Source organism: Gorilla gorilla, chromosome 4 (genome assembly GCF_029281585.2).
Source record: "Gorilla gorilla gorilla isolate KB3781 chromosome 4, NHGRI_mGorGor1-v2.1_pri, whole genome shotgun sequence".
Classification (NCBI taxonomy): Eukaryota; Metazoa; Chordata; class Mammalia; order Primates; family Hominidae; genus Gorilla; species Gorilla gorilla.
In genome coordinates, this window is record NC_073228.2 from 92793420 (window position 1) to 92817355 (window position 23936).

Genomic DNA, 23936 nt, shown 5'->3' on the forward strand with positions numbered 1-23936 from the left:
TACATACTGTCATTCATTTTCTAGCCACATTGGAAAATAAAGCCTTTGGCTTCATCTCTCCATTTTTAAAAAGTCAAAATTCCTAAAATGCTAAAATATCTTAAAATATTTATATGTATTCATCTATATGGCTTCCTTATAATTTAAATGGTTTCTTAATTTTCATCAGGCTACACAAAAATCAAATTAGAATTTTATATTTTTCTAAATAAGAAAATTATTTTAATTTTAAAAATAAACACAAAGAACTCTTGTGGTGGAAAATTTACTGTTCAAGGTGACCTAAAGAACAGTCACTTTGGAAAATATTCCATTTTGAATGTAAATAATGCATGTCTCATTATTATGCATAATGGCAACTTCATTAAGGGATTGATACTAGTGAATATACCCATTCACATTCAGCAAGGACACTGAAGAAGTCTTCCTGAATCTTTTTTTTAACCTTTATCCAATTTTCATTTTTGTTGTTGTTTTGTATTTTTTTGTATGACTGTGTTTATCCTATATCCTTTATTATTTGATTAGTGAGTGACTTTTCCATGTTAATTTTCTGGTATAACAAAGTAGGGTAAAGAAAATAAATGGGTTCTATCTTTATATTTACTTTTACAGGTATCATTTTATCACCCTATTTCTAAGTATTTCATGAAAAGATTCTAGATGTCAAAACCTGCAGTTAACGTTCCTGTTTAGAAATACGCAAAATAATACCTTTGACGTTGGCAACTCAGATGTATTATTCAGCAAAACAGCAATTACTCATTGTTTTGCACTTACATGTTAAGAACTATGAGACACTTGGTGACACAATAACAAAATTGCAAAGTCAATTACATTTAAAATAGACATCCTAGTAAAACATACACAACCAACTCCATTTACTTTTTTTGAACTGTTTTGTTTCCTTTTTCTGACTGTTTACAGTCAAATAGATTTCGTGAATGTTAAACCGAAGGATAACTGATTTACACACATCATGAGGGGGAAAAAGTTAGAAAGTAGGGGGAGGGGCATAACATAAAAAGGAAGTGTATTCCTGGGGACACCAGAATCCACCTAGGGAGGTGCCAGAATATTCTTAAATATTTTTGGAAATGATGTTCTTTTGCAATGTCAATCACAGTGGCAAACTTTGAAAGAGCAGTGTGCCATAATTTAAAGCAAAATTTAAGCTAGATTCACACTAACAATTCTATGCAGGACTAAAGTAATAAAACCCACGTACAGTCCATTTATATTTAAGAATAGAGAACTTCAGGTGGGACTAGGTGTTTGTTTTATGGTATTTTAATTGCACAAGCAGAATTTTTGTAATTTGAACTCGCCAGTACTGAATTCCACCTCTCATCCCAGCCTGAAGCGTGAATTGAAGTTCCCGTCAGAAAATTGAAATGTTTGTCTGGATAAAATAACTTCTAAATGAACTCTCTATTTCTTTTCGTTTCTTTTTGTATTTTCTGCAGTGTAGCCCCTCGCAATGATATTAGTTCTAGTGTGGGAAAATATTATAATTGAGATTTGGTAAGTTATTTGCAGACTTTTCTTTACAGTTTTTCTTTACACTGTGCTGACATTTAGTACAGCCCTGGTGAGGAAAACAATACTACCATTCATAGCTCTAGACGTAGATTTCAATCGACTTAAGCGGGCACAATGAAACTTGGTCATTCACTGGTTACCCATATTGTGTTCTCAAATTTTCTCTCAGCAAAAGTATAATGACTCAGTATTGTATGGTTGCATAGACAAGGGCTCGGAACAAGAGACACTAGTTTTGTCTGACGGTGTGAGAAAGTCGTGAAGGGATCTTTTCTTCCAGATGGTGTTAAATTCAGCTGCCTTTTTAACATTGGCCTTGCACAGCAATCTGCTGCTCCCCTTTCACAAAGACTGCGCTTGGTTCCCACTAGTTAACATGCATACTCACGCAACCTGCAACTTCACTCCAACTGTTTTACAATGCAGTGGTATGCTAAATAAACTTGATCTGGTTTCTGCCAATGTTAAAACTAGGTTTCAAAGAACTACTTAACTGATATTTACACTTCTTTTGACTTAAATGTACATGCCTTTGGAATATTACGGGTTTCAAAGAAATATCACCTTATTATAAGGTCAATGTACAGATTATTTCCAACACCCTTCAAACCCATGCTCAGATACAGTACCTCTCTTCAACACACACAAATAAAACAAAATGTCAGAAGTTTGATGTGTAATAGAAAAAAGAAAAATTGGGACATGTTGCACCAAGAGCAGTGGAACAGCAAAAAATAAAATGAAAATAATAACATTGAAATGTATTTTTATTGATCGATAAGTTATGTAACATTAGTATGATACAAAGCAAGTTTGATATGACAATGGCAAACACATAATTATAATATTGTTTATTTTCCTTAGATGTTATATTTAACATATTTACATAAAAGACCAAGATGTAGGCAAAAGCTTCAGTAATTTGACTCCATTGAGTGCTTTCAGTAAACAATAGGTTTCTCCAGCAAACATCTTATTGCCTTAATTGAACCTCCTTGAAAAAGAAAACCACACACTTTGTAATGTAAATGTTAATTGTAGTAGACAATGGTTCTAGGTAAATAGCACCCCTGGACATGAAGTAAATGAAAGGAATACAGGCACTTAACAATGAAAGGTTGTTTGCACAAACAGTGCTTCAAATGTAAATAAACAAGGGTCTTCTCAACGGTCACTACCGTAGTAAAACTCTGGCACGTGTACAGCAGCCAAATTGAGAATTTATGTATAAAGTCTCTCAGACTTTCTAACTGAAACTAACAGTGGTTTAACAGGCTTCTCCAGTCTGAAGTCATATAAGGAATTGAAGCTGCAAAGGAAATTGTACTACTTTTAAAGAAAAATTGTATATTTGGGATTGTCAATAATCTAGGCCACGTGGAAGATAACAGGCTATTTTGGATATTTTCTAATTGCAATGGTTATATTTCTGTGTAAATGCCTATACAAATGTTTGCTTGGTGACATATGGAAGACTTAAGGACTTTTATGAAAAGGCGACAATGGGGACCTCCAAAGCTCCAAAGTTTCTGCTAGGCATAGTGTTATTTTTAGATTACATTAAAATGGCTATTTAGACCCATCTAGCTGAGACTATTCCAAAACAAACTTTTTATCATATTGTTATCATAATCAACTTTCTACAGGCTAATGACTTTATAGTTTTACTTCTAGTGTATATCTACTAGCACAATTAGACCAAGTTCCTAGATGTATCATGTTAAGAGGTAAAAAGCCTCATGAAATTATAATAACGACTGTTATATAGAGATATGTATTTTATCTCTATACACATTTGCCCACCCAAAACAAAAGCAAAAATGTGGTCACAAGGCCATAATCTCATGGACTGAGATTTTGACATTAGGGGCAGGCAGTCATGGGACTTTCTTGGAATTACTTTCTACTAGCTTGCCTTGAATTCTGAAAATCTCAAACAACGAAGAAAGCCAAACTTAATTATGGCCAGATTAAACAGTGGTTAAAAAATTAACAGAAGCAGACTATGTAGCAGCTACAGACCAGTTGGTGCTGCCATTTGGGAAGATGCAGATGGCTGTGGGTGGGAAATGCCTTTACTTTCTTAAGCGATGGAGATGAGTATGGTGTGTGCACTTGATGTTTTTTTCATACCCCCACCCCCCAACAGGGCTGTCTGTCATAGGCTGCCCGGCCCCGCTTTATCACTTGCCCCCGAGCGTGGGAATCGGAGCGTCCTGCCGTTCACATCTCCTGCATTCCGTTTAGCGGAATCAATTAGGCAAGACAGACCCTCAGATTCCCCACCCCCTTTCCATTTTTGTCAGGTCTATATACGTCCTAATTATTTCAGTTTGGGATGCCAGAGCTGTTTCCTGGATAGACCTGATCATCCTTAAACAAAAAGAGAGGAGGCGCACACGTGGGTTGTGGCGTAAATGTCACTTTCATTTCCAATGCTAGGCGCAGAGTAAGACAGAACATTTTTTTAACACTTTGACAAGAGGGGAGGCGATCTCGTCTCCATCATGTCTTTCTGCTTCAGTAGCTTCCTCAAGGAAACCCTCTTGGAACAGAGAAGCATCTGTCCTTGTATTTTGAATAGAAGAATAAAAATCAGCCCTTGCTTTTTTTTGTTTTTTTCATTTTGCCTGCTAGCTCTAAGTCCTCAGTAGATACAAATTATTAACATTCCAGTATAAACTTTTCTGAAAGTCTAATTTCGTACAAATAGACATACAGCCCAAATACATGTAAAGTAATTTCCAAGCACAATCTTCAAATTTTGAGAGGGAGGGGCCTCACAAAGGAACTGCCCAAGTCTACATATTATGGAATCATTTTTAAACTAGGTACCAGATATCTCTGCAACCCCTTTCTAAGAAAAAATTCCCTGATATAACTTTTGCCTTAAAATAGAACAAACTGCACATGCATCTTTACTCATTATCACTATACACTTCTCCTTTGCAGCTGCAACAACCCCTCTCAAGACATATCTGGCACCTTGATATTTTAGCATATGTGTGTCATTTAATTTTCTCTCATCCCACCTTTAATCATAAGGAAAAAAACAAAACAAAAACAAAGTTAGATTCAATAAGTATTCCTGACCTTTCTGGTTTTTACTGTCTCTCGGCTGTAGTCTTTCATTCTCACACGCTCCCCGGCGATCTTGAAGGAGTTTTTACTTTCGGTTATCTAGCTTTATGAAGACCAATACACTCATACAGCTAGATAACCAAAGATAACAACTCGCTTCCCACACAGGCCTCTGTCTTCCTCTTGCCAGACTCCAGGTCCTGATCCTTTCTGGCAGTACCGAAGAGTGGTCGTCCAGGATACTTGCCGCGCTTAAGATTCCTCCTTTTATGTAAATATGACCTGGTTTCTGTTTGTGTGTGTGCGCGGCTAAAACATCCAAACGAGATCTGTTGCCTTCAGAGTTTATTCCGAACTTTTTTTTTTTTCCTTTCAGCAAGTAATCTCCGGCAGCGTTAGCCAACAATTCATCTATCAATATCAGAAAATAAAACCAGCTATTAAGGTGCAGCAAGCTGTTACGAGTGAGCAGCAGCATCCGTCCCTTCACAGGCCTCTATTTGCATTGTAAATTGCTTCTTTCTCACGCAAGACTCTTTAGCCTCTCTCTATAGAGATGTATAAAGCCAACGGCAATTTCCAGCGCAGGTTAAGGAGGAAGGAAAAAAAAATCCCATTCTATAGAAGTGACAGCTGATTCAAGGATCTGTTCCTGATCCTTTTTGGTTAGGCACCATGAGCTTTTTACCAAGCGGTGGCAGCTTGATTGCACATATCTTGTGTGTATGTGTTTTAGGGGGAAGATCCTCGATTTCACAGGGCTTCTAGGCTGGGAAGGAGAAGATGCCGTCTTGCTGGCCTGCTGCTGCCCCCGGTCTGAAAGAAGGAGAAAAGGGCCATCATTGGAGGGGCTTTCACTGCCAAATTGTGGACCAGCCCGGCAAGGTCAAAGGTTCGAGACCGCGGGAGACCAAGGTAATGATGATGTCATGAGAAATCTCAAGTACATGGTTATTGATATGCATCAGTGATCAGCCAACTGCCCCACGCCTGCTGCCCGAGCAGCGGCAGCGACAGCAGCAGTAGCGGCAGCATTGCAACAATCCCTATTTTCTCAATCAACATCTCTTCCGCTAGCACTACCGACTGCTCCTGGAAAAGCAACCCGCGGCCTTTTACCTCCTCCGTGCTAGTGTAGATCGTTCTAGTATCCAAAGACTGGAAGAAATCTCTCTCTAAGGACAGATAAAAGCATTTCAGATCTGGGGAACGTCTTTGCCTGCATTTTTCTTCTGGCAGATTGCATAGGCAGACAGATGGAAGGCACTTTGCTATTGCTTAAAGCAGGGCCTCGTTTTCTGGGGCTGGGAATCAGATCTGTATTACGCAGTGAGTCGATGTGTGATTACATTGACAATTTGCTCTGGTGGTGTTTTTTTAATGGCTTCACAGCTCAGTCATGTTTTGTATCTATGTACCATGGCGATAGGGCAGCGTATTTTGTTCTGTTAAGTTCAAACTGAATGCTCTAAGCAAGCGGACTTCATCGTGGTTTTTAAAAAATGACTGCATATGTAGGGTGTGTGCGTTAGAATGCAGCACAGGTAAACCTTGCAGCAATAGTTTCTAATGCTGTACACAACTCTGCTGTAATGAAAATCCTGAGCCTTTGTCTATTGTTTTAAACATCAATTTTCATACAAAAGGATAATGTAATAGTCTTGCTTCTGAAACTATGAAAAAAAACGTTGTTACCTCGTGAAGAACACATATAAAACACCTGGATGTTAAGAGCATAACTCTGCCCTACCTTCCCCTTCTCCACCCCTACCTTTCTTCTATCTAGAGGGGAATGTTGTCTTATTAATTAATTAGCCTCATTCCTTTTCTTAGAACTTTTCAAAGTGTGAATATGATCACTTCAAAGAGTCCTTTTCTTCTCTCTCCTTAGTAATGAGTAATCTATGTCTAACTCATCTATAATACGTGTAGTTGTAATATTCAAATGTCCCTCAACAGAACATCTAAGATAGTCTACATTAAATTCATATTTACCAAGGGTGAACCTTATGAACTGCTTTTCAAAATTTCCAGTTATGTTTGGTCATATTGCTATTCTTTAAAATATATGCTATTAGAGTAATCTTAATATTCATTGCACACATGACTAGTTTATCACAATACTCTCAATTCTATAGATTATTTTCCCCAACAACTAAAACACTTTTGGAATTAACATACACTCTTTCATTAATTCAGTGACTTATTCATTTATGACATGAATGTGAACATGCTTACTGAATTATATACAGAGCACATATATGTAAACCCTATAAAAAAGACTAGCAAGAAAATCAGAATACTTAGGAAAAGCTTATAATCAAGAGTTTAAACTACAATATTACACCAATTAAAGATATGATTTAGTAACATAGATGCCAACTTTTCCCTAGATTTTTTATTTATTTACTTTTTTGGTGAACGTTCCAGTACTGATTATTTAGAAAAGACTAAGCTGTTGAAATTGTTCATCTATTTTTCTTACCAAATTATGGTAAAAGAGGTACAATCAGAAATGGCTGCATTGGGTTATACATAAAATGCACAAGCAAACCAAAAACTAACTCAGAGAAACACACCTCCATGAAGTTACTGTTCCTTCTCGAACTAGCTGGTCACAACATACACTACTAAATAAAAATGTAACACATCACTGAGGCACATTCCACCTTAGACATTACATAAAACACTAATGAGCTTTGCCGCCTTGGAAGAGTGAGAGTATTGTGGCCTTGCTTTCCAAGACACAGATGCAGAATCATTAGTGATTTGGCATGTATTACATAAAGCAAGCATGTGGTCAGATGACAGGTATTTTTAGAATATCTTTTTGCTTTATATATACTTGGGTGGGGGCTGGTGGAAGCAAAAAGATGTCATGCATTTGTCTGTGCATGTTTATCACCCCCATATCTGTGTGAATTTGCAAAGTAACATGGCTATATTTCCACACTTAGCAACTAAATGCATTTTTAGAACCAAAGTATCCATCATGAAAGCCAAGACACTGAACATTTGAGATGCTTTTACAATTAAAAGCTATAGAAGATACTGTCTTAAAACAGCATCTTCTAGGGCAATGCCACATAGTCATATCAACTGGACTCTGGGCCTGGTCCCCATGTCTGGCATATATAACACAGACTCATCATGGGAGTCCCAATAAGTGAAAGGAACCAACATTAGGATTATGAGCAGTCTGTTCATTAGCCAGATAGCCAACTAAATATTTTACTCTCCACCATCTCTCAGGATATGCAGAAATAAAAACTACACAGTAAGGCTTAACACAGAGCATCTGATTATTTTGAATATTGCCATGGTTTATATGATGGTTTATACATATTTCAAAGACTGTATTATTATATAGGATGTGAGACAAGTTGAAACAATTGTGTAGCCCTAAAGATTCCTAGCAATGTCTGTCACATATTAAGAGCAACTATTAACACCTACATGTTATATCAGATATTTTTGCTTTCAAATAGCTATTAAGCTGAGCAGAATACCAGTTTTGAAATCTGCATACTGAAGGATATACTGAATTTAAATGGTTTGCCTGCTCATTCACTAATAAATTCCCATTAATGGCCAGTAGATTAGGACGTGATTGTCATGCTTGTTTTCTAATCTTTTTATAGATCTCCAGATGGCTGAAACATGAATTGAAACATTCTGGTTTACCTGGGAGTAAACAATCCCTATTTCAGTTAAAAGTGAAAAGTTACGTTTTCCACATTATTTGGATCAGAATTATGCTATTTCATAAATTCAAATACCTTAGGTTTGTCACCATATTTAGAACACCTCTGAATCCTATTCAGATTACTGCAAAGCACATGAAGAACTGGCCTATCACTGAAATCCCCTTTTAATATTTGATTTGTATGATTCAAATGCATGTAAACCACAGTGCACTAGTACAGTCAAGACTACCATTTTCTACATAAAAGCCATTTAATTTACAGTGATTTGTATAGTTCAGGCAAGGTACCTGACTGGCTTACTTTCTAACAAAAGTATTCTATTATTTACTCTGTATCTTGAATTTCTTTTTTATAGGCAGTTACAGGTTATATTTGTATTATGCTTGATATATAATATACAAAGGCTCCCTGTAGGGGAGAAGGCTGCACATATAGAAACTTAGAGCATGAATTAGGAGATATGCAACCCACTGCATGCCTACCGCTTGGTAAATAATACTCTATTTTGTACATCACTTGGATTTTATCAAATGTAAATTTTAAAATTACCTTTGGTTGGTTGGATTGTCTATTCATTTTATGCTTCTTTGCAGTCTCATCTGAAAAACAGTCAAGAAAACAAATGATCACAGTTTATATATATGTATACATATAAAGTCATACAGATATTGCTTCATTTAAAATATTGCTATTACCATGATTCCTTAAAATGCCAGAGATTCCATAAAACCCCAGTACAATGTATCCTAGGTCTCAGCACCCACAGGGTTAAATATGCTAATTTGCATTCAAATGGAGACATGCATGATAATGTGAATGCAAAATATGCAGAATCTGGAGGGATTTGAGAAATTAATTTTTCTTTCTTCTTTTCTTTTATTTTTAGCTTGGAAGGAAGAGGGACTCTTAAAAAAACATTAGGGACTTGAACCTTGTAACCTGCCATACAAAAGAGGAGAGTCTTTCCATGTAAGGATTTTAAGTCTGGAACAAAGTCTTATTTTCTAAATGTTTAAGGAACTGAATTTCCAGGCCTTTCGAACAATGGCAATCCCTGGATAAATATCTACTCCATTAGAAAGATGCAAATAGTTTACTGTAAGGCCACAGCACCGTGAGATGTGCATTCATATCTATGGCTCCTGATTGGCTCTTTCCTCAAGTAAATCAATGAATAATGTAAAACCTGATTGCTGTAAAGTGGTGGATTTTTGAAAAATTCCCTTCCCCCATTCCCTCTCGATCCAACATTCAGGAATTCAATACTCCCCAAAATAGGTTGTTTTTCTTTTATGATTTTTTTATGCTTATTGTTATTTTGGACTGGAGGGGTGGGGCTATTGGTTTTGCAAAATGAAAGTATTGCCCTGGTTTAATTATGCTGACTGTGGGAGCTCGCTTCCTGAGACAGCGCCCTAATTACCGGTGCCAAGGTGGAGAAAGGAGGGTGGTAGACAGAGGTGGACACCAAGAAAGGGAGGAAACGGAACCCGACTCTGTGGTGCTGGGCCCAAGGCAGCCACAGCTCCAAAGGGACCCCCGGCCGTGGCCGTGACTTGAGAGAGCCTCCGGTCTAACTTCTGATCAATTCCACTGCTCTCTTGACCCCTCAAGACAGTCCCCCATTCAAGCACCGCGGGTACATTTGCAAGATAAAACGCCGCAGACACTAATGCAAATACATTGCCCGAGTTCCCATCACCCTGGGTTCCTGCAGATAATTCCAGGCCACAGAAAGGAGTTCTTGCCTTCCTCAGCCGGGTCTAGACTCTAAGCAAACCGCAAAGACCTAGCTCCGTTTGGATACCAGAAGCGTCTTAAGCTGAACCGCTCCAAGTACCAATAACTAACCATGATGGTTGCATCTTGATGAATCCGAACTTGGGATAACCCTGTAAAGCGGCCTCTCACCTCCCAAAATTCAAAAGGCAAAGAGAAAAGGGAAGTGGAAAGCCACCAGATCTACTTAGCTACTGTACTAAGTTTTCCACCAAAATCTAATCAGACCCTCGCTTCCTTGCCAGGTAATTGCAACTTTGGGGCGGTTAAAGGGAGGCGAATTATTCAAAATGCGAATTCGAATACAGAAGTGCAAAATACAAGTGCATTTTGCTCTAGGTTTAAAAGGGAAAAGCCCCCCCACACACACACACCACCACCACCACCACAAAATTACATACAAAAATTCCCTTTTCCAACGCGAGGATTTCCTGGCATCTCTCTGCGATTGGGGGTCAAGCCGCTGGATAATTAACAGTACTGGCTAAGAAAACTCACGAGATCAACAGGTTTAACATCCAAGGCACACAATCAATTAGCTGAAGCAAAGCCCCGGACTGGCCCTCGGAGCGGCCCGCAGCGGGACTCTGCGGGCACCGGCTAGCGGGCGAGGTGAGGAGTGCGGGCGCGGGGCCGCGGCGGGCACTGCCGGCCTGGTGCCGCGGGCGAGCTGCAGCCTGAGGGCCGCCACGATACTCACTTGATCTCCCTGCGCCAGGCAATGCTGCCCCCCAAATCCAGCTGGGCAGGAACCGAGGCGCCGGCTGAAAGACAAGATCCAGAGTCACAGCACGGCCGCAGCACACAAACAGGCTTCTTTCGGCGTCTCCAAAAAAAAAAAAAAAATGTTTTTCTCATCATTCCTCTCCTCTGCTCAACACATTTAAAACTGCCGCTCAATTCCACATGGTGATTCTTGGTTGATTGCGTCTAAAATAGTTTAAATGGGTCTTCCCTTCTGGGGAGAGGGAGAAGGGCGCAAAAGACCAAGGAGTAAAAAAAAAGCCAACTTTTACCCCCCATGCCAGGCACTTGCTCCCTGAGCCTCGGAGTGGAGAGTGAAGTGGTGTGTGCGAGGCTTGGCAAGTTTTTGGGGGGGCTGTCCAAGGTCTAGTCCAGCCCCCTCTGCCGAGGAGGACGTGCTCTGAAACTCAACCAATTTCCCCACTGCTTTTGTTACTGATGAACTGAAGCCCTATTGTTCATCCATTGCCACGGTCTTTTTCAGTCCCCACACTACGTTCTGCGTTGCCAGAGATAATGAATTTGCACCCAAACCTCTCATAGTCCCCTCCTGACAGACGGAACAAATTAGAAATGTCTCGTCTGAAGGAAGGCAACGGCTACATTTTCCTATTGTAGGATGCAAAGCACACATTTCTTTGGAAACTTCTTTTGCTTTTTTCTTTTTTTTTAAATCCTTTTCTTCTCTTTTTCTTTTTTCCTCCAGTTTTTTTCCTCTCTTGGTTTAAGATTCTTCTTTTTTTTTTATTACAGAATCTCCCTGTCGTTTTTCCAATGCACTGTTTTATGTAACTTGTGAGTCTTCCTAACCTTCTTTCCCTTCTTTCCTCTCCTTTCTTAAGGACTCCCTTTGCAATTTTATTTACAAACTTGGAGAATGACCTTTTGACTCGCAGACTTTTTTTTTTTAAAGGTCTTTTGGTTCAAGTCCCCCTTCTTCACTCCTCCCCGTTTGTGTCGTGGTTGTTAAATGTGTTTGGCTAAAGACAAGCAATGCATTCTAAAGAATTTTATTCTCTAAACTCTAGAGCTATTCTAAATGTACCAGGGACGCGCCATAGGGTTTATCTATTTGAGGAGGAAGAAAAAGCGGGTGTGTGTGTGTGTGTGTGTGTGTGCGCGCGCGCGCGCGCGCGTCTGTCTTCCACGGAAAGAGAGACGGAGAGATGTGGGAGGGTGGGGGTGGAAGTATGCAGACAGAGAAGGGTGGGGGCTTCGAGGGCAAGGTGGGCTTCCTGCAACACAAGCGGAGAGGCTGTCAGGGGTGTGGGCGCGGGGGTGCGGGGAGGCGGTGCAGAAATCCGTCCCGCCGAGTGCCGTCGGCCCCTGTGGGCCTGTTTGCGCGCCTGGGGCTGGCCGCATCCTGGGCGCGGGTGTCTGCGTCCCGGGGTGGTAGTTCCGAGCCTGCGCGCGTGCGACCGGGTACGGGAGGGGGAAGAGTGCCGTAAAAATTCAGACGAGTGGCCCGTATGTAAATGCAGCCCGGGGGGAGCCGGGAGGCGGTAATGAGAGCCGCTGGCGCTCAGCCCCGCCGGCGGCCCCTAGCTTTCCCGCCAAGTGCAGCCGGAGGACAGACAGCCATGCGTGTCCTTGGCGGGAGAGCCCCCACCCGCCGCGCGCGCCCGACCCCCGCGCACACGCACACACTCCCCTCGCAGGCGTGGGGCCCAATGGCCACGAGCATGTCAGGAAAACAAAGCTGGGGCTGCGAGGTGGAACGATGAAACGGCACACTTGGCGGCCGAGGGCACACCGGAGAAGTCGCCACCACAGCCACCGGCGCCCCTTTCTTGCCTGCTCGTAGCTCTGCCCTCCGGCCCAGAAGAGGCCGAGGACCATTTCTTAGCTGCCCCAGAGAAGGTGGCGAGCAGAGGAGGGGGCGGATGTGCACAGGGAGGTGCCAGCGGTCCAGTGCGCGGGCACGCACACGCCGACGCGCAGGGCTGCCGCGGGCGGAAGGAGGGGAATGAGAAGGCCTCGGCCGCGTCTCGGAGAGGCACTACCTCCGCGCTGAGGCCGCTGAGTTTCAAGTGCAAAACACCAGGCCAAATCCGGCAAGGCGGCGGCTACAGAATGGCTCACACTTCAAGCCTCCTTCCTCAAACAATCCGATGGGAAGGACCTGGCTGTTCAGGGGAAGCCTTTGCTGGCCTCTCTTTTTACATGGGGTGAACTCGAACCCCAATCTAGGAGCCCTGGCCTAGATGGCTCCGCAAATGAGTCCCAGACGTGGCCATGGAAGGACTGATCTCTCTCTGCTCAGAGCGCCTGCCTCGGTGCTCACTAGCGCAAGCACCTCCCAACACACATACATACACACACACACACAAAACACAGCACTCCCATCACATTAAAACGCGCGCTCATGATCCTGCTGTTAATGAAGCCGACGCGCATAATGAGTTCACAGGTAAATAGGTACCGAAACCAGAAGACTTCACCAGTCGGCTGGGCGATTTACCTCTCCCTACAGGGAGCACTTGTAGTTATCGTGTTTTAGGAGTGATTTGCTGTTGTCTGTGGTCTCCTGCTCCTCTTCTTGTGGAGAGAAGCCAAAAAATATATATGTTCCGTGGTCAGAGTCTTCTTTCTGATAAGCTACCCGAGCATTGGTCTAAAACATCTGTTTCATCTGTTGATTTTGGTTTGTTATTTTGGGGAGTGTTGCTTTTTTTCTGAGGGAAGCAAAAGAATGTGTGTGTGGTGGGGCTGGAAGCTCAGGGCAAGAGTCTGCGTGTGCGGCCGGAAGGCTGGCGAGTCTGAGAGCCGCGCGGTGCAGAAAGAAGGCGGCGGCTTGTCCTCCCCCGGGGCCGGCACTGGTCCCTTGGCACCTCCGGCCTGGGCTCGGCTACTGCCGCCGCCGCCCGCGCTCTCGGGCTCCGCCGGCTGCCGCTCCGTGTTTTCCCCCATCCCGGCTTCACGTTCAAGGTTTAGCTGCGAGGTCACGTCCATTGACGTCAGCTCCCTGTCTCCCTCTACGTCCGGCTACATTTACATACATCAAGGAAATTAGGGCATTAAAAAAATATGCAAATCCTGCGCGAAGAGGAGCGGGTGCATTCCTGGCGCGATCGCCTTTTATTGAAGCTTTTAATTAAAGGGGCCAGTTGGCGAGCCCCTGAAACAACCGCCAAAACCCCCCAAAAGAGAAAAATAAACGCTGTAGCCTTCGAGAACGGTTGTTTCGGCTCCTGTTCTGTGGGCGGCTGAGGACCGCCGGCTGCCCGGCTCGGAGAAGAACAGGTTAGAGGAGGCAGCTCCAGCCCATGCATAATCAGGGCTCCGCGGCGCCTCCATTCTTTCCTCCTCCTCCTCCTCCTCCTCCTCCTCCTCCTCCTCCTCCTCCTCCTCCTCCTCCTCCTCCTCTTCCACCTCTCCTCCTCCTCCTCCTTCTCCTCCACCTCCTCCTCCTCTTCTTGCTCTCGCTCCTGTTGGTTCCAGCGTGTATTATTTTTAATACTGATGCATATGTAAAGGTATATTTGCATTTTTTAATTTGCGAGAATTTCAGATTTTGTCATTTTATTGGTTCCCTTTCCCTCTTTTTTTTTTTTGGAGGTTTTTTATTGTTGTTATTTTATTATGTCTATGTGTCTCTCTTGTCCCTTTCTGTCTTTTTTGGCGAGTGTCTGCTGCTGTCTCTTGCTAGATAATATACACAGTTACCTCCCTGCTTCTGTTTATTTAAGGTTACAAATATGCACATCTGTCATGTATGCAATGCCAGCTGTATAACCTCCTGGTTTGGTCATAAAGGAAAAGACACATTTTTTTTTTCTTTCTTGACATACCTTGATGGGCTGTAGTGCCCATCGCTCAAGGCTCAAAGTTTGGTTGTCTAATTAACTTCATATTAGCAGAAACACAGTTCGGGGCCAGTGCTTTCGAGATAATGTATGTATAAGTGAAGTGATTCCAAAGATTTCTAAAGAATTTTTGTGCTGATTGCCTGAGAGGTGCGGCATTCCCCGCCCTATTGCTTTCTAGCATTTCTTATTGAAAAAACTATATATATTTTTAAATGGGTAGACACAGCAATGGACAGCCTTCTGCAAGGAAGACATTTTCAACCATGTTGTATGTTGTACCTTATTGGCTGCATTCAAAATTTACTGAGTTTCATTTTTATCTTAATATGGCTGGAAACAAGGCACATTATCTTGACTGAAAAGCATCCTTGATTCCTGACTTTGAAATGAAAGCAAATACACAAATAAAACAATTGGCTATATTAAACCAGTTGATGTGGCTTAAAATATACAGGCCTTGAGTTAGATTTCAAGCAATGGTAATCTTGTTTATAGGATCGGATTCTCTTTCTTGGCAATATAGCTATGCAGCACGATGGCTTTTTTCCACCTTTTAATTCCCCCAAGCTATCATTTAAAAAAGACTCAATCTATAATTGCAAACCCTCAAAGAACAGCAAGTATGCACACATGCAGCTTATTCAATTAAACAAGTCCAAGTACATGCACAGGTAATTAGTTTTCTTATGAATGACTTACCTGCACAGATACTCAGGCCAAGACTCAGCCCTCCCCAATGGCCTTCATGTATAAATATTCACATGTATTTCCCCCTATTTCAAACCTAAAGCGGTATGCCATCTTTCATGCTGGACTATCCAGCATCCATTTTCAGCACCCTTAACTCTTATGGAATTTCCAGCCTTACCTCTGGCTGTAGTTTTTCCAAGCCTACACCAAAGTGCTCATATGATATGTCACCCAATAAAAAGTGGTCAGATGGCTACACGTATGACATTAAAAAGCAGAAACACACTCATCCTTCAGGTTCGCCTTTACCTTGCCATATATAGCAAGATTACACTTCCTAAAATACATTTTCAGCACATTTTATGAATAATTGCAGGATTCCACAACTGATTGCAGAATAGCCGGTTTCTGGGGGGCACCTGGCTGAGTGAAACAATTCGGCAGGCTCAAGGTCTCTTTGAGTTTGGCTGCAGTTAAATTGCGCGTGGCTGTTTGTTCCTGCCTGGACTCTCGCACATACCTGCCTACCTTTATGTAGGATCAGGACAAACACACCGGCCACGTTGCAGGGCATAGAGTGTCGCTGCATATATTTAGATGGCAGTAGCAAGGAACGCGTGCGTGTATGGCTGTCTGAGCATGCATGTGTGTACAGATGCGTGTGTATGTGCGCGCGCGCGCTATGTGACAAGGAACACAGAGAGGTACACCTCTTATCTCTGATCTCTCTGTAATCTCCTTTTCTGTTTCTAATCTCCCTTATTGGCGCATGGTAGTAACCCGAAGCGTGTGAACCGTCACCGTCGCTGCCGTGTGCGCGCTGTGGCTTACCCCGAGGGCCGGTGGCTCGGTGACTCGCTGGCTAGGTGGGTGTTGGGGAAGAGGGTGGGTAGCGTCGCTGCCGCTGCCGCCGCGGGTCCGGGTGCTCTGTCCCAGCCCGGCAGCCGAGCGCGCAGTGCCGGAGCCCCCTCCCACCCCGCCCTCACCCCCATCCTCCCCTCCCCTCCCTTCTGCGCCTCCCCCAACCCCCCGCCCCGCATTACCATATGGAGGCCGAGTCCCTGCGAATCACAGCAGCAGCGGGAGGTATTTGAATAAGCCCCGCAACCCCGCGCAGACCCCAACTCCTCCGAGAGCAGCATGCCCTGCACCAAGAGCCACCACTCTGGCCGGTAACCTGGCAGCGACACACAACTCCCCAAAGTGCCCTGCGCGCGGTGGAGAGAGGGTCTGCTGAGGGTACTGGGTCTCCCACTTGCTACTTTTCTATTAACTTGACATAGAATCAGACAATAAATGAGAGGAGAGAGAAGAGAAGAGGAAAGAAGAGAGAGAAAAAGGGAGAGGCGCTGTAAAGGGGAGAGAGAAAACAGAAGCGAGAAAGGGAGAGAAAAAGGAGAAAGGGAACCCAAAGGGTTGGGTTAAAGAGAGAGTACAATGGGGACCGCGTGGGGAAACGGTGGGAGGGGGAGAAATACCCAAATATCTGAATTTGGACTTTTCAAGCTAAAAATACCACCTCACTGAACTTCACAACCTCCAATGAGACACGTGTTTCTCCCCTCACCACCACGTCACCGAATCATTAATTTGCCCTCTCAATCAGAAATAAGTATTTAGAATTGTATAACAGATATAGGAATTAGCAGAAAGAAGCTCATTTTATGAAACATAGCGAAAAGTATATGACATTTAAAGATGATGTTGGCTACCTCAGGGTAAAAATTAAGGCTTGCCTTAACGACTCGGCAGTTGTCCAACCATGTCCTCTGAAATGGTGAGATGGCGGCCCAGGGCCAGCAACAAGAGGTGTTCCGAAATATTTTGGACTTTAAGTGAAAAATTTTTTTCTTCCTGTTTCAAATTTTATTGTTACGTTTTTCTTCACGAATTTATTCCTTTTACCTAAATTTTACAGATAATATGTGAATCTTTTTAAAAATTTTACTGCAAAATGTCACATTTTGACTGAAGATATGATTTTAGACGTTAATTTAAACACATAGCCAGTTCCATTTTGCAAACTAACTCTGAATAACACCTGATTCTGAATTTAGCCCATTCAACTCACTCTCCCTCTCCCTATCCTCAAATCAGAGCAGTGATTTCCCTGTACAAAACAATCAGAATCATACTAAAATCTCCAGTCACCTATAGGATGTACCCATTGTAAATGTCCCTTTAGGTATTCATAAGCCAAACGCCCTTCTTTTGAAACACATACAAAAAGAACGCCTCTGATTAATAATCTCTTTCGCGGCACACTGAGGCCGAAGGCAGGGAGCCGCAGGACGCCAGAGAAGGGCGCAGAATTCTCAATATCTAGCATTTCAATGCAGATTCCAAAGATTCGCTAACTGCTAGGTTTTCCAAGAGGAAATAATATTTGGCAAGCAACGCTTTTGGGAAAGACAACCACATTCCAAATACTGGCTCCTTCCTGGGCCTGGGGAGGGGACTGCGATCGCGGTTACCCGGCACTTCTGTGTTCATGTGTGTACAAGGTGGTATGTAGCCCACGCATGTAGCCAGGCCTAGGTTTCTTTCTTTTCTTTTTCTTCTTCTTTTTCTTTTTCTTCTTCTTCTTTTTCTTTTTCTTTTTTTGAGGCAAGAATATTGAAACCAATCCACTCTTTCTGTAGCTAGCTCCTACGAAGCTGGGATTTTCAACCTCTTGTTTATTCGTAAAGCCCATATGGAACCCCGGTTGAATCTCCCCTCTTCGGATTTTACCAGGAGGCCCTCAGTGCCCCACCGCCGCCCATGGCACGTGAAGAGAAAGGAGGGAGAGTTGGGAGCCACGAGAGAAGCCGGCTTGGAGCCGCTTCCGTCGGGGCCCATGTTTCGCCCCAACAGACCCGTCTCTCCTTTCTCTCCCCGAAGGTACTTCCTTAGGCTGGCAGTGTCGCTACGGTGGTGGCCAGGTGAGCACGGGCACGGTCCCGGGGCGGGGGCGGGTAGAGCGGCCCTCTCTCGGGAGCTCCGGTGGGTCTGCGAACCTGCCGGGAGCAGAAGGCTGAGTGGCGCTGGGGGCCCGCGCGGGGCTCCTGGCTCCCGCCGGCAGGGGAACAGCGACACCTACTGGCCGCATGGGTACCGCGCCCGGGCCGTCCGGGCTGCCCTGGGGCAGGGTGCCGGGCTCCGTGGACTTGGGAGGCCGCGGGAAACTTCACCGAAGGCTCTGCGGACTGCTCTAGGACTCGTCCGCCCTGGAGAAGACAAAGCCACGCTTTCTGGAGACCCCTGGGAGGACTGTAGGATGGAACTGAACATACAGGCACACACGCATGCCCATTTTTTCTGGGGAACCGGAGAAACCCTCAGATGCAGTTGCCCACCGTCGCTTGGTTTTATGAGAGAGACCCAAGCAGAGGTCGGAGCCTTGACCTCCTCAGGTTCATGACCCAGGCCTCTTCACCGCCTTCCCCAGTTCAGCACTGACTAAAGAAGATATCTTTACAAATTAGGAAAAGAAAAGAGTTCATTATCCTCCCTGAAGCGGGGAAATGAGTGAGTCAAGGACACAGACTCACAGGCAGCGGTTGGCGCCGGGCACACGAACCGGCCGAGCCCTCCTGCTAGCCAGCTTCGGGCACCTTTAGTGCGCCCTGAGACTGCCGCCAGGGAGTGAAATTTGGTAGCTCTTCTTTAAGAATTACAATCTTCTTAATTACTCCTGAAATAAAGGCAAATTTGGGCTACTGGTGATATTTTTGAGAACTACAGGTATATATGCATATATAAATATATATATTTAAAGCATATATACCAAAGCAAATATATACTTAAAGTATATGCATATGTGTGTGTACATATATACTCACACACATACACATGTGTGCATACATGTACATATATATCTTCTGCGACATGGCTTCGGTTGTTGGCTTATGTTGGGGAAGGTAAGTGGTGAAGGCATGGCAGGTCTGATGAAAGCTCAGCAAGGTTGGGGATGGCAAAAAAAGCAATTCATGTATTCCAGATTCACTTTCTCTTATCTAGTCTTTTCTGTAATAGCATATAGCCATTTCATATGGGAAGGAGATGTGATGTTGGTCCCAGCAGCGGGTAGAGGAGGGGGGAACCTCAGCTTCCATTATGCCCCAAGATGCCTTCTGTTTCCCCTTTTCAGGTTCTGAGGCTCACTTGGGCCTAAGAAACCTGGCTGAGCGTGATTCTGATACTAACCTGCTCAAAAGTAAAACATATTCCCTTTCCTTGAAACACTGGGGTATCTGAGCTAATTTCATTCCTTAAGATTTCTATGTAAAATATTGCTTATTAACAAACCTCAGAATTAAAGGCAGTTTTTTTCCATTCAAATTTCAAGAGTTCATTTTGGAAATTATTTTTCTTAGCTTTACATACCGGTTAGAACTAGGGTCTAAAAGATTTTGCCTGGAAGGTGGGAGAGCTTATTAGGACTAAATTTTTGTCTTCGTTCTCTACAGTCACAAAAGTTTGCTAATTCTGTTTTATTTAAATACAATTGGAAGCTTTTAGTTTCTCTAAAGCCAGGAGTTTTAGGTCAGGTCCCCCTCTCTCTCCCTCTTAAAAAGAAGTCACTAAAAGGCCCAGGAAACCTGTATTTCAACTCTGTTCTGCAAGTATTTTTTTTCTTTTTAAATTTTCTTACAAGTGGATTTGACTGTGTCCTGATAATACAGGAATTCACATCGAAGAAGAGACTCTTAGCAGTTTGTATGATATACAAATAAACCTATATTATTAATAATAAAATTGGGCTTTATCCTACTGGCATTTTTTCTTGGCAAATCCTGTTTCCCACTGCATTTCAAAGTCAGCTTTCTCCTTATAAAAATGGAAACATTCATAGGACAGGAAAATATTTATTAAAAAATTACACTGGGCACACAACAAGCACCCGTCAACAAAACCCTGTTCAGAGGTGTCTTTGGGTATTGAAAGCACCTTGATAAATGCAGGGGTTGATTTTTTTTTCCTTTCCTTTTGGCTTTTTAGGATGTAGCTTTATTTGTGACTCCAAAATCTTAGCTAGAAAGGACTCTCATTGTTTGATACTCTTTGGTTTTACTAACTAAAAAATGTTGATTTGACATTAAAGAAGATAGAAAAATAGAATTTCTGTTTCAAAAATTGTGGAATTTCTCTGCATACTAGTCACCCCCAAAGCATTAGTGTATCAAACTCTAGTAGAAGGAATGTTTACTGTTCAGTACAGAAAATTAGGCCAGCAAAATAATTTTTTATTTCACATGAAATGTGAATAAGCATATTCATAAAGGTAATTTGTGTATGGGTGTTATCGTGATGACTGTGTGAAGTAAGGGAGGAGACAAGGCTTACAAGGCTTTCTGTTTAGGTCTCCCTCAATATATTTTTCTTTTCATTCCTCTTATTTAACAAGAAAGTTAAGGAATAGAAGACAGGCTAAATTGTCATTAGACTGTGTCTGTGTTCTTTGTCACGCCTGCCTTTCTTCTGGACTGCCTGGGAGGATGTGTGTGCTCCTTTCTTGCTTCTTGAGTAGCAGGGAGGAAGGAATGGATGCAAGGATGTGAAGATTGATCAGAAAGGCACATTATTGCACGTGAAAATGAGATGGATACATTTGACACCTGGCTAAATTCCAGCCAGGTGGTTGTCTTGCGAGAGGGGCTTGTGTGTGGAAGCTAGCAGGCGGACTGAAAAAAGTGGGGGGAGAGAAGAGGCTTCCTTCATCTGGAAATCCGCAGGATCTCACTGACATTTGGCTTCAGGGAGTAGAGCTCCAAGGACACCTGTGTGCATCTGCCTGGAGATAGGTGTGTGTGTGTTGTGTGTGTGTGTGTGTAGGGAGGAGTAGGCATTTCATCAAAAATACATTTGAAAAATGTTGGTTCTAAAATTCAGCCGTTATCAATTCGGGCCAGGTGCCAAAGTCACTAACGTGTCCAGGTTCACTCCTGGAAGGCAGCAACATTCTTGCTTTTGATGGTACGAATATGGCTTCTTTCATTTCTTTGGCTCTTTATGGTACTTCTTTTGAGTGGGGCGAGGCTCTAGCTTTCCCCTCCTCCTTTCTTGATCTCGGCAAACAAAACCATTCTACCACTTGAGCCATCTGCCGCAGGTGTAATGGATGGCAGGGGGCCGACCTAACCACACTCCAGTCTCTTCTAGGTCGTCACCGCTCTGCACCAAACAAATGAGTCCTGTTTCACCACTAGGGTGCCGAGGTGGATGGTGGATGCTGGCCCCCGCCCCTGGCAGCGCTCAGCCCTTAGAAACCAGAGCCAGCTGACAACACGCGAAACACACAGGCACAGCGAAAACGCCGAGCCGACGCTCATTCCCTCTGCCCCCTCCCTCTGCTCTCTGTAACAAGGAGGACACGTACACAGCCTTTACACACTTAAAAGCCCTTGCGACTCCCTCTGAATTCTTAGTTACTTATGACGGCCTTCCTCACTGCACATAGCCCCTGGGGTGTGTGTGTGTATGTGTGTGTGTGTATGCGCGCGTGTGTGTGTACGCGCGCGCGCGCACGCGTGAATGTGCATGTGTGTTTAAAACGCTTATTGGTAGGTCATCAGCAGCTGATCAGACATGGTAATCCAATAATTTTTTTGAATACACACAATTTTTCGTTGAAGGTAATTTTTTTAAAGAAAAATGGAAAACTATTAATTTTCTGCGCAAGTCTAGGGTTCCCAGTTTAGGTTCCAGAGAACAGCAGATCTGCGCAGCCCCTGCCTTACCAAACTTTCCTTTTCTAGGGTTTGAAAGAGGCTCACATTCTCACTTCATGACAGAGCAGCGGCTCATTTGCACGCGGGTGTGTAAAGGAGGGAGCTGTCGAACGCGCGACTTAGGAAGGGAAATCGGATAGCTGGAGCCCCACGCAGTCGCTCGGAACCTTGGCTGGAGGCACAAGGTGCCCAGGGGCAAGAGCCCGGGGTCCAAGCTTCCAGGCACACATCATCTTCTGGGCCCCGGGCCCTCCGGCTGGAGCACTCCCTCACCCGCATCCCATCCCCGTTCCATTTTGATCATTATTTGAATAGCCCAGGTAAGGGTGCCTATCTCTCGGCTATGGGCGGGGGCTGGACCCTGACAGGTACGGACTCCGCGGGACCCCAGTGTACTTACCTCGAGCGAGGCCCTGGCAAATGGTGGCCCAGAAGCATCAAGTTTCCTCTCCCAGCCGTTGTGCCAGATTTCCCCTCCTGCCTTCTGCTCCTCTCCGCCAGCTCGTTTCTCTCTCTCTCTCTGTCACACACGAGGATTACTTGTGACTTTTAGAGGCAAAAGCTTGCTTATTCAGAGGAGAGAGGGAGGGGGAGAGGGAGAAAGGAGGCGGGAGGGAGGAGAGACGGGGAGAGAGAAGTAAAAGGGGGATGGAGGATGAAGAGGAGGTGGAGAATCAGAAGGTAGTGCGGGCGTTGTTAGAGAAGGAGGAGGAAGAGGAGGAGGAGGAGGAGGGATGGGAGGGGTAGGGTGGAGTAACCAAAGATGGGCTGGGATGGGACGGCGAGGAATAAATTGCTCCCCACCCAGCTGCGGTGCGACGCCCCCAGCGTCCCAGGGGAGCCGGTGCGTCAGCTCACGGCTGGCCAAGGCGGGGCCGTACAAAAGCTAGCGCCGCGGGACCCCCTTCATGGGCTTCTACCCGAGCAGACCGAGCGCTGGAGGCCGCTCCACGCGCGAGCTCGAACCACGGAGGGCTCTCAGCTCGGACAAGCGTGGCTGTCTAAGAGCTCCAAGCTCCACGGAACTTTGATTTTATGCCCGGGAGCCCGGTCATCCACTTCTGCATCTCAGACAAGCGCCGGAGGCTCGTGCAGCTTCCTCGCGTCCTCGCCCTGGACGCGGTGCGCCCACCTTAGTCATAGCCCCTGGTCCCGGCACTGCTCACGCCGTCGGTTTCCCCACTGCCCCGGCTCCCTCAGCCTGAACCCTGCGTCTCTGTTCACATTGGAACACCCCCTCACCTCATCTCAGCTTGCTTTTACCGAGGGGTGTGTGTGTGTGTGTGTGTGTGTGTGTGTGTGTGTGTACATAGCGCGCGCGCTCTAGGCTAGAAAGAAGGTAACGAAAAAGTAGCTTCGGTCTCCTGCAGCTTGGATCCCACGACCAAGTCCGACCATATTCAGTATTTGAGATTACAGTTTGCAGCAAGGACCAAGGCAGGGGTTCACCGGATCATTTCAACTGAGTTTCAATGCAGCAAGGATTGTTTATCATTATTGCTCAGACTGACAAAAATAGGCCAAAAATAAAGAACAGTTGCATAGAAAGAAGGGACAGCATTTTAGCAGTGATCAGGAACTAAAAGTGTTTGGAATGGATTTCTCGAACAAGAGCATCCACGATGGATAAAGGTGAAAGCCGCAGACTCTCACAAAACCGCTTCAGTACGTGATGGGATTAAAAAATAGGACCATGCTTTTCAACATAGACTACCCATTAGTTCTCCGTTAAATGCACTAAACCAGCCCCATGGAATGATTACATGGCAGCCTTTTAATGTACAAACACGAGGATTCTAAAACGGATGCACACAACCCGTTTATAGAACTCCCTCTGTACACACACACACACATACACACACACACACATT

General features: G+C 44.2%; 1 protein-coding gene and 1 non-coding gene across 4 annotated transcripts; both read right to left on the reverse strand.

The window, feature by feature from the left end:
• Nucleotides 1-2291: 2291 nt before the first annotated feature.
• LOC101138465 (uncharacterized) lies at nucleotides 2292-23720 on the reverse strand. Of its 3 annotated transcripts, none has more exons than XR_010133892.1 (5): nucleotides 22870-23720; nucleotides 22466-22585; nucleotides 10810-10935; nucleotides 8880-8929; nucleotides 2292-5439 (listed from the first exon to the last, which is right to left on the reverse strand). XR_010133892.1 is itself a non-coding variant. In XM_055387511.2 (5 exons), exons 1-5 carry the CDS (start codon nucleotides 23204-23206, stop codon nucleotides 5377-5379), a joined length of 306 nt encoding a protein of 101 aa, XP_055243486.1. In that variant the 5' UTR covers nucleotides 23207-23720; the 3' UTR covers nucleotides 2292-5376. The 3 variants fall into 3 exon arrangements, 1 of the variants encoding a protein (XP_055243486.1); XM_055387511.2 differs by having other exon boundaries at nucleotides 10810-10873; nucleotides 23198-23720; XR_010133891.1 differs by lacking the exon at nucleotides 22870-23720 and having other exon boundaries at nucleotides 22466-22860.
• MIR9 (microRNA mir-9) lies at nucleotides 4698-4784 on the reverse strand. Its single transcript, NR_106214.1, has one exon. It is a non-coding gene; the product is annotated as a microRNA mir-9 (primary transcript).
• Nucleotides 23721-23936: the final 216 nt, after the last annotated feature.